Genomic DNA, 11,505 nt, shown 5'->3' on the forward strand with positions numbered 1-11,505 from the left:
TTATTGAGGTTGTCTCTGCTGCCTCTCCTATTGAATATTCCTTTATTGTGCTACTGTATGATGTAAGAAGTTGTCATTGCTTAAGTGCTGTTAATATTGAATGTGTAGAGTATGTCCAATGAGAGATGTTCCAGTATGAGCTTCCTTATCAACCAGAGCTATAAGACCTCATGACTCACTGTATGATTTAAACATGGATTTGCGTTAATGGCGTCAACATTTATGTGTTGGTGAACAGTAGTATTTTTTAAATATACACTACCGTTCAAAAGTTTTGGGTCACTTAGAAATGTCCTTGTTTTCCATTAAAATAACTTCAAATTGATCAGAAATACAGTGTAGACATTGTTAATGTTGTAAATGGCTATTTAATGGAATATCTACATAGGCGTACAGAGGCCCATTATCAGCAACCATCAGTCCTGTGTTCCAATGGCACGTTGTGTTTGCTAATCCAAGTTATCATTTTAAAAGGATAATTGATCATTAGAAAACCATTTTGTAATTATGTTAGCACAGCTGAAAACTGTTGTGCTGATTTAAAGAAGCAATAAAACTGGCCTTCTTGAGACTAGTTGAGTATCTGGAGCATCAGCAATTGTGGGTTCGATTACAGACTCAAAATGGCCAGAAACAAATAACTTTCTTCTGAAACTCATCAGTCTATTCTTGTACCCACTGCCAGCTTCCCCACCCTGTCATGTACAGCTAGTGGGCTCTTTGAACTACTGTATACCTAGAGCTTAACATGCATTCATTATTGATGTTGAGGGGCTGTGCTGCGATGCCAGAGGCTTTTTCTGCTCCATTACTGGACTCCCACTGGGACGTAGACCCTACCTGTGAGATGCGCACTTCACCCCAGCTAGCATTGGCTAACACGGTTAGCACCGACTCCCTCTATTTCTGCTAGGGACACTTCACCCCAGCTAGCGTTGGCTAACACGGTTAGCACTGACTCCCTCTATTTCTACTAGGGACACTTCAACCCAGCTAGCGTTGGCTAACACAGTTAGCACTGAAACTCCCTCTATTGCTGCTAGGGGCACTTCACCCCAGCTAGCGTTGGCTAACACAGTTAGCACTGACCTCTATTTCTATGTCTGTGAGTGACCCCAGAGTGGAAATGAGAGACAAAGAGGGAGACTGGGCCTGCTGTTAGCCATGTGCCCTGGCTATATGAAGCCTCTGTCTGCCTGTTGCAGAGCTCTAGTCATTAGCGCTAGACTGGCTTCTCTAATCTGCCAGCAGCACCCTGGGGACAACTGCAGGAAGTGTGTACCGCAGGCCACATAATGGAATAAGCTTTCCCTTTACTGTTACCACTTTAGCTCTCTGTCTCACTCACATGTGCACCTCCCTATTTCATTCTCTCCCCCTCTCATGTGCTCTGCACACTCTCATCCTCACACTCAATCCTACTCCCTCTAGCTTTCCTCTCATACACACACTCCCCTTTCCACTCAGGTGCGGTTGAGCTCGACTGAAGACTCATCAGTGTGACCTCCAGAAACTAGCTAGCAACCTTTCAGACAGGAAGCGAGGGGAAGGCCACTCATGACTTGAAGAGCTGTCTGCACAGTAAAGGCCTCAGACGTAACTCATCAACACAATAACTGTGGGTATAGAGCGTGAGCTTGTGTGAGAATGGATTTGTAACGGGGCGCTTTTCATAGGCGTGAGCAATCGTGACAGGAACATTATAGGCTAGGCTAAGAAGACTGCATGCTCAGCTTAGCTTTTCTCTAGCAGCCTGGCTGTCTGTCAGTAGCTCTCACTCACTGCAGGCCTATGTGCAAAGTTGTTTAATTTAGAGCCGGCGGTGCTTAACTTTTCTCAGGGGTGGAGACCCGGGGTCAGGCCTCCTCGATAGGGGTGCACTGTAGCCAGCCTCGGTGCCTTTGTCCAGGGGGAAGGTTTTTCCTGTGGCACCAGAGAACTGGGTCAAAGGGATTAATTTCCTGGCCTGGCTGGATCTAGTCGTTCGGCGCTAATGTGAGATTAGCTGGTGAAGTTTCAGTTCCAAAACGTCTCTGGGTGCCGCCCGCCTGTTCTTCACATGGGGTGGGGGGATATTTAGGAAATGATTGGTGCCTCTAAATAGGGGTGGTTGGGATGTGGAATGGGCAATGGGGGGGGGGGGGGGGGGGGGGGTTGGAGGTGGTGGATGTTTTCCCTCCCCTTCTGTTCATCATTGTGACTGGGGGAATTACAGGGGGAATTGTGTTCACGGGGGGCAGGCTGGCCAGGAATCAGGTGGTGTAGGGGGGCATCTTTGGCCTACTATTACCAGAACTCTGTCATTACCATTGGGTGGGGGAGGGTCTTTTTTTAAAACCTTTTTTGTATATACAATCTTTTGATTGGCAGCCCACAACTGCCCACTGCTTTTATTTTAGTGGCTGTCTGGTGTCCATTTTGCTTCTAAAAGTCACTGCAGAATCTGAGAGTTATGAATAGGGTAATTGCTCAGCTCGGAGTAATGTGCCCTTGAGCGTAATAGTGTAATGGGCTATTAGCAGCTCTATGTTAATTGTTTTAGCCTTTCTTGCGGCACAGTCAGGGCAGTGTGTGAATAGCCTCTCTCTCCCTCAGTTGCTCTGCTGTTACATGGTTCATATAAGCTATTTTTTGCCCAGCTTTCTTTTTGCAGCAGCTCTATTCCTCATAGATATCTGTAATGAGGTTATGTGAGCACAGCACCACTGGGGGTTTGGTAAGTAGTGGAATTAAAGGAGAGGGCTTAATGAGGTTTCTTTGATGTGCTTTGACTCTCTCCTCTCCTCTCCTCATCCCTTTGCTCCCCACAGCAGTCTAAAGTCAACCCTATCTGTACAGTATGTACACTCATGACAGACAGTGACTCTTTCCTCTCAGAACAACAACAGTATTGACAAAGCTTCTAGAATGTTTTCTCATGTTTCATTTTAAGAATCACTTGTTGACCCGTGGGTTTAAAATAGTTTTGGAGAGGCTGTTGGAATATTTGGGGGGAGGGGTAGCCATTTTTTGCACTGATTAATGTCTCTTCAAGAATTGTTTTCATGGAGAGGAGGATATTATGTCTACGTGTGAGTAACATTGGACTCTCTCTCTCTCCAACTACCTAGGTATTGGTAAGAATGTGATCTGCGACCGCACCGCCACCCCGCTGGATGCCTTTCGCATGATGTCGGCCGCCCAGTACTACCCCAAGCTGCTGAGTATCATGGGAAACGTACTGCGCTTCCTTCCTGCCTTCGTACGCATGAAGGAGCTAGTGGAGGAGGGCTATGTGGGGGAGCTGCTGGTCTGCGAGGCCCAGGTCCACAGTGGCAGTCTGTTGGGTAAGAAGTACAACTGGAGCTGTGACGACCTAATGGGCGGTGGGGGGCTGCACTCGGTGGGCAGCTACATCATAGACCTGCTCACCTTCCTGACGGGCCAGCGGGCGGCCAAGGTGCATGGCTTCCTCAAGACTTTCGTCAAGCAGACAGAGCACATCTGCGGCATCCGCCAGATTACCAGTGACGACTTCTGCACCTTCCAGATGGTGCTGGAGGGGGGCGCCTGCTGCACTGTCACGCTCAACTTCAACGTGCCTGGTGACTTCCGCCAAGAGGTGATCGTGGTGGGCACGGTGGGCCGGCTGACGGTCAGAGGCACGGACCTGTACGGCCAGAAGAACACCATGGAGGGAGGGCCAGAGCTACTGCTGAAGGACACCACCCCTCTGGAGAAGGCCTCCCTACCGGAGAAGGCTTTTAGTGACATCCCCTCGCCCTACCTGACAGGAACCATCCGTATGGTGCAGGCGGTGCGGCAGGCCTTTGAGGACCAGGACGACAGGCGCACGTGGGACGGAAGGCCGCTGACTATGGCGGCCACATTCGAGGACTGCCTGTACGCACTTTGCGTAGTGGACACTATCAAGAAGTCCAACCAGTGCGGCGAGTGGCAGAACATTGAGGTCATGAAAGAGGAGCCCGAGGTAAGCCCGGCGTACCTGATCAGCGAGGCCATGCGGCGCAGCAGGATGTCTCTCTACTGCTAGCACTGGCACCAAAATGGCTGCCTGGTGCTAGAGACTGGGGTGAGAGAGTTGTCACTGTGCCCTCATTGGTTCGCTTCCCCTAAAAAAGATGTGAACAGTGATGAACTCTCTCCGATCTAATTTTCCTCTCTTCTGCATGATCTATTCTGGATTACTATGCCTCACATCGTGGCTCTGAGAAAGGGGAGGAATAGAGAGCATCTCCAAAAAGAAAAAGGCGATGCTATGGATGCGACACTCGGGACAACCGAGTGGTTTTACTGCACCTCTAGAGAGGTGAATGTTTAAACCCCAGGGGGCTTCGCTTCCTGTCTCTGTGTATGTGTGGGAAACCAGAGAAGGAAAACGCAGAAAAATCGATTGTTTGTCTGGTAGGGCTTTTAGTAAGGTCCCCTCCGGTTAAGTATGCAATAAATCTGCAGGCTAGTGGAATTGTGTCATCCTAAGCAAAAAAAGTGTGATGGGTCCGCACTCATCCGCACTCAGAATTATGTCATCCTGCCTGAATCAAGGGAATACCTTTTTTGCCTGCTTCTCGTTTTTGTAGTAACGTCCATATGCAATAGACCGACACATAATCTGTGGATGGTGGTGCAATCCCATGCTATGCTGTGAGTAAAGCCTAGGCACATGTTTTCTATCCCCATGTTTTCAATCTCAAGGTCATGCCTGTTGCTAAGCTAATAGACTTAGCTTAGCCAGCTAGGTTAGCGGTGCATGCGCTAAAGCTTCTTACACAGCAGCAACGATGTAGAGTAAAACAATCAGTAATAGCATCCCTCTGGGTTAGTGCATGGATGGGACACTAGCACACATGAAACCTTCAGATTAGGATTTAAGAATTCCCATAGGAACTCTCTGATTGTAAAGGCTAGTGTTTTGTGACTCTTTATAGTTTGTGTGAATATGTAGCTTAGTGCTACTAACAGAAGGGCAAGTAGAACATGGTCTAATTAGTATTATTTCTTTGTTGAGAAGACCACTGATTTTCACCTCGTCATTTACTCATCACTATCCACACAGGTTACATGAGAGAATAGTTGCATATATTACCATGCAAAACATTGATTTTTGTATTTTATTCAAGCTTGATCTTTGTTTCCCCAATGTTGATTGTGTTCTCAAATGATGCTACTGTACATCACCATCTGCATACACCTACTTTTCCATAGTCTTGTATAATACAAAAAAGTTCAAATGGTTTCAAATGTGTCATGATATAAATGTACTGTATGTATTTTTTTGTTTTTAATCTATCTGCGAAGAGACAGGAACACACTGTTCAGTGTAAAAGTATTAATTTTTCATTTTGGACTGATTCATACTGTATCGGGAGAAGAGTCTAGTTCGTGGGTGACAGTTGAGGGAAGAGAGGTCTTTAAGCATTCAGTTCCTCTGTGTGTTGGTCCATACTGTGGGATGTCTGAAGACAATGACTACTTTTGTTGGAGTATAGAGACATTTTTGAATCATGTGGTCCTAATTTGTATTAAATGTTGATAGGTGCAGCCATTTTAAGAATTCTATTAGCTTCCTCCACTTTGTAGCTAATTAACAGTTATCGTCTGTCCAGTAACACATTTTGCCCTGTATTCATGTTTCACTGATGTGGTATATTGTGTTTGACAGTGGGTTTTGGAACATTTTATATTTTTCTGACCATGCTTATTAGGCATTCCACAAAGAGGTCTGAAGTTAGCTTTGTTTGGTGTGTCCTGCAAGTTGTTTTTTCAGTAGCTTTTCAACCAACAAGACAAGCTTCTCACATGCTGCTGACCTTTCCCAAGTTCTGTAAACACTATCTCACTCTCAGATTGGGTGACGTGTTCTGCATAGAAACATGATAAGATGTCACCTGTTATACCACTGTAGATCGTAATAGCTTATCAATACTGTAGACTTTGCCCCTTGTCTACTGAGGACCTTTGCACCATAAATATGCCTTGATCTTTTCAATGAAACCTGGAAAACATTGGATTGGAATAAACTCTCCAAAGTTGCACACTATGGTATAAGAATCCCCAGTTACTTGATGGACTTTGCCATCTAAAGGAAAGAGACAGAGGGCAATGTCTAAAGATGTGCTCTTTCCAACTCTCTCTGTTAGTACCCTATATTCCTAAGCCGGGTCTATGGCCTTGTTCCAAACAATGCTCCTCTAAAGATGCACCCAGAGCATAGGAGAGGAAGTCCCCTGTTGAGGCCTTATAGGGAGGACGTAGGAACCGTGGTTTAGTCCCCAGTCTTCCAGTCTGGATAAAACTCTATAGGTTTACATATGACAGGAAATAAATAAGGACTAAATTAAATCAAACACTTGAAGTAAACCCTTGAACACTTCACATTAAATGTATTTTTCCATGCTGAATCAAACATTATCAGGTAATATCAATGTAGGAGAGAAAGGATCAATGTAAAGTAGAGAGGAGTACCTTTAGTGGTTTGATCCAGCACCCATGTGTATTTAGGCTTAATCCTACATCTTGCTAAGGTGCTGTAGAGCAGCGCATCTCAAACCTCTCCTCTGGGACCCCCAGATGTTTTCCTGATTTCACCTGGTCAAGGGGTGTTTCTCTGCCCAGACATTGCTGACGCATGCCAGATATTACAACGTCTGGATAGGTATTTTACGTTTCAGCTAACCACATATGTTAGCGCAATCTGGTGCCCGACGGTTCAGTCGATGAGGTGGCACTCAACCATTGGTTGATTCATGCAACTTCTGAGCAGGGGAATGCGACCAAGGGCTTGACGATTAGTTGACAAGTTGAATCAGGTGTGCTAGCTCTGGAATAGATCAAATACATGGAACAGCTGGTGGTCCCCGAGGAGAGGTTTGAGGATCACTGCTCTAGAGGCACCTTCCCATTTTCTTCTACACTGAAAAAAAATATAAACGCAACATGCAACCATTGCAAAGATTTTACTGAGTTATAGTTCATATAAGGAAATCAGTCAATTGAAATACATTCACTGGGCCCTAATCTATGGATTTCACATTACTGGGAATACAGATATGCATCTGTTGGTCACAGATACCTTAAAAAAAAAAAAAAAAATTGGATCAGAAAACCCGTCAGTATCTGGTGTGACCACCATCATGCAGCGCAACACATCTCCTTTGCATAGAGTTGATCAGGCTCTTGATTGTGGCCTTTAGAATGTTGTCCCACTCCTCCTCAATGGCTGTGCGAAGTTGCTGGATATTGGCGGGAACTGAAACGCTGTCGTACTCGTCGATCTAGAGCATCCCAAACATGGGTGACATGTCTGGTGAGTATGCAGGCCATGGAAGAACTGGGAAATTTTCAGCTTCCAGGAATTGTATACAGATCCTTGCGACTTGGGGCCGTGCATTATCATGCTGAAACATGAGGTGATGGCGGCAGATGAATTGCACAACAATGGGCCTCAGGATCTCGTTGCGGTATCTATGTGCATTCAAATTGCCATAGATAAAATGCAATTGTGTTCGTTGTCTGTAGCTTATGCCTGCCCATACAATAACCCCACCGCCACCATGGGGCACTCTGTTTACAACGTTGACATCAGCAAACCACCCCCCTACACAACGCCATACAACTGCCCGGTACAGTTGAAACCGGGATTAATCCGTGAAGAGCACATTTCTCCAGCGTGCCAGTGGCCATCGAAGGTGAGCATTTGCCCACTGAAGTCGGTTACGACGCCAAACTGCAGTCAGGTCAAGACCCTGGCGAGGACGACGAGCACGCAGATGAGCTTCCCTGAGACTGTTTCTGACAGTTTGTGCTGAAATTCTTCTGTTGTGCAAACCCACAATTTCATCAGCTGTCCGGGTGGCTGGTCTCAGACGATCCAGCAGGTGAAGAAGCCGGATGTGGAGGTCCTGGGCTGGCGTGGTTACACGTGGTCTGCGGTTGTCAGGCATGTTTGAGGTATTGCCAAATTCTCTAAAACGACGTTGGAGGCGGCTTATGGTAGAGAAATTAACATTACAATGGCTCTGGTGGACATTCCTACAGTGGGCATGCCAATTGCATGCTCCCTCAAAACTTGAGACATCTGTGACAAAACTGCACATTTTAGTGGCCTTTTATTGTCCCCAGCACAAGGTGCACCTGTGTAATGATCATGCAGTAAGGAACTCCCCACACAATCAGATTCTTGATATGCCTTACCTGTCAGGTGTATGGATTAGCTTAGCAAAGGAGAAATGCTCACTAACAGGGATGTGAACAAATTTGTGCACAAAATTTGAGAGAAATAAGCTTTTTGTGGAATGGAACATTTCTGGGATATTTTATTTCAGCTCATGAAACATGGGATCAACACTTTACATGTTGCGTTTTATATTTTTGTTCAGTGTAAATATATCTGGGCCAGTTGATGCAAATTGGGTTGGGTATTTAAGTTGTTGAATATTTAATGTGTGCAATTATAAGATTTTATGCATTTGATGTCTGCTGACTGATTTGTACATTTTTATTTAATCCAGCGGTGTCAAACTCATTCCACGGAGGGCCTAGTGTCTGCAGGTTTTGGTTTTTCCTTTCAATTGAGCCCTAGACAACCAGGTGTGGGGAGTTCCTTACTAATTAGTGACCATAATTAATCAGTCAAGTACAAGGGAAGAGCGTAAACCCGCAGACACTGGGCCGTCCGTGGAATGAGTTTGACACCTGTGATTTAATGTCTTTGTCATTTTTTGTTACATTTTATAAAGTGGATGTTTCAGGTCACAGCTAATATTGGTTAAGTTTTATGATAAAATGGACATGGATTTGAATGGACAACTGCTGTATTACCGTCAAACTGCAACACCTGGAATATTACTACTGTGGTCAGTACAACTGGAAAACGTGTATTACTGTACCTGAAGGTATTACCCTTAGAGCACTGTAGGTGTGCTTTGACTGTACACCCATTCTCTGAGACACTGTAGTCATTGTCTGTCTGTGGTATGAAAAAAAAAGACCAGTCAGATTGCCAATTTACTTATTGTCATTGCTCACTTCGCTTGTGGCTTCTTAGGATGCGTCCAGCTCTTGGCTTAAAAAAAGAACAAAACTTGAAACACGGGGGAGATGTTACAGTTCAAAATGTTAAGTGTGTGTGTGCGCTTGTTCTGCTTTGTTTGCTGATAGGTATATATTTTAGATCTCCTTGCTGTGCCAGCATTTACAAACACTTAAGGAGATTGGGGCTTCCTGCTTTAATATAGCTATATGTGATAGATTTGGGAAACAAGGACTCAAATGTAGTTTGGCCACCTGACTCTGCCATTCCCCTCCCCCTCTCCCTGCCCTCTGTGCCCTAAGGGGGTCACTCTGTTCATAATGAGAGAAGCAACCTCAAAGAGGTGCTTCTTGTGCACCCTCAGTTTGTTACCTAGCAACCACTGTGGCAGCCACTGTGCCACAACTCGGCCCATCTTGGATTTTTCCCCCTCATTTTGTCTCTGTTTCTCTGTCTGTGGTTTGTTTCTCTGTCACACTTTCTCTCTCGCCAGGTCACAGCCTGGAGGACAAACTCACTTGGTGCTTTTGCTATCTTAGCATTTAGTTCACCATTCACTCACCATTCTGATTTTGAGCCTCTTTTAAATTGTAAGATGAAATAAGATATTGATAGATTTCCCCCACATTTCACCTACCATACAAAGTGTCCTTTTTCATTTATAATGTCACAGACAAAGCAACCACTGGGCAAGGAAGCTTACATTGAGCCTGCTTATTTTGATGAAAAGATAATTGTTGTTGAAATTGTATTATGATTATGGTAATTTGATCTTTTATGTCCTATCTCAATACAGACATGATAGCAATAGTCAGTATAGCAGATTACTACTGCTGTTAGTTGGGTGACTTTCCCTTCACACTAAGGAAACCCTAAACTCTACTCATACTTGCCCTAGTGTCCATTTTCTTGACACCAGGCTGGAGTAGCCAATCAGGCAGTGATCTGGCCTGGTAGTTCCAGACCCCCTTTGTTTACTAGGCTCGTTAGGTCAGAGATGGTGACCGCTGAAAAGGGCAACACACACACACAGGAACCCTACCCCAACAGGTTAGTAAATGCTGGTAATCACAGTTGCTGTACCGCTCAATTGCTTAGTTCATGTTGAAGGAAATGTCCATCTTGATGCTGTAATGACATTTGTTGACTATTTATTGTACTATATGTATATCGTGGATGCATGGACATTTTGTAAATATTTTCAATCAACAGGCTCATATTAATCAGTCTTAAACTAGAGAATGTACTGTTGGAATATATTTATATCTATATTTTCTATATATCAGAAAATGACAGTTGAGATTTTGGAGTTGGGTTGAGAAGATGTGGTGGGTGTCACATTAACTGTCCTCATTTCTCTGTTTGCTGTGTATGGAAAGGCATGATCATGTGCATCTGTTAATGGAGTCCTCATTCATTCCTTGGGCTGGCTCTGTGAACCCTTTGTCAGTGTTCTACTGGTTGATCTCCCCGCTCCAGTGCTCTGCATTGCTATATTGTTTGTGTGTGAATATTAGAGGGTGTGTGTGTGTATTGCTAGGGGGAAATGTGTTTTGTTCTGAACACATCACCCTGGTGTTCATGAAAGCCTGCACATGGTTTACCGCTTTAAAACTTGTCCGATGCTGCAGTTTCTAGGGATAAAAAAAAAATGTATACCTACCTACACCTTGTAATGGTTTCCTTTCTTCACTGCATCACAGCCTTATCACTGCACATTGTCTGAAAATCTAGGCACTACCATGATGCATATTAGTACTCAATCAGACATGTCAGTAGTTATACATTTACCATACATACATTAACCCACATTTACACATCATGCAACGCATGAACTGACCAGGATCAGGGAGGCAGGTAAGTGTGACGTGGTAGAACGTGTTTGTGGTCGACGTGTAATGTGTGTGTGTCGTATGTAGGCCATCTATGTGTCTTGGTAATTAGCTACGCTCTAGCGAGTTGCCCGGAGCACTGTAGAGTGTGACCCGTAGTGATTCTGAAGGACTGCTCAGGCCCTGCTAGACGCACTGTTTCATCACTCTCTTCCTCTCTCCTTCCATCTCCTCCCACACATTAGCCTTTTTCAGTTGCGGGAAACCAGAGTGATAAGATTAGCTTGAATACTGACGTACACATGGTCTTTACTGCTGTCAGGAGGTTAAAAACAATCTCTATGGAGACGCTGACAGAGGCCTTCTGCTCCCACCTAGTGACTGGAATAGAAACTGCCTGTTCTCTCCACAACCGCTATCAACATAATGCAGAACTATTTAATTATGGTATTTTAGGGCTTCTGGTTTTCCTTCCTTCTAATCAGGGGCTAAATCAGATATGGGACGTGTAAACAATGGATTCTATGTAAGCTGAAAGGTTTCTGCCTCCTTATTTGCAGCTCTTGTAAAAGTTGTCTCCCTCATGTTTCACCCCAGATAACCTCCTATTCAACTCAGTAGAAAATGTGAAGGGAAACAACC

At 44.8% G+C, this 11,505-nt stretch overlaps 1 protein-coding gene across 1 annotated transcript; it reads left to right on the forward strand.

Annotated features, from left to right (window-relative positions):
* Nucleotides 1–3,166: 3,166 nt before the first annotated feature.
* Nucleotides 3,167–10,647, forward strand: LOC311143205 (glucose-fructose oxidoreductase domain-containing protein 1-like; the record flags this gene model as incomplete). Its single annotated transcript, XM_084178998.1, has 1 exon — nt 3,167–10,647. One exon carries the CDS (start codon nt 3,167–3,169, stop codon nt 4,031–4,033), a length of 867 nt encoding a protein of 288 aa, XP_084035124.1. The 3' UTR covers nt 4,034–10,647.
* Between the last annotated feature and the right edge of the window lie 858 nt (nt 10,648–11,505).

The sequence above is a fragment of the Coregonus lavaretus genome (genome assembly GCF_964263955.1).
Source record: "Coregonus lavaretus genome assembly, chromosome: 2".
Taxonomy (NCBI): Eukaryota; Metazoa; Chordata; class Actinopteri; order Salmoniformes; family Salmonidae; genus Coregonus; species Coregonus lavaretus.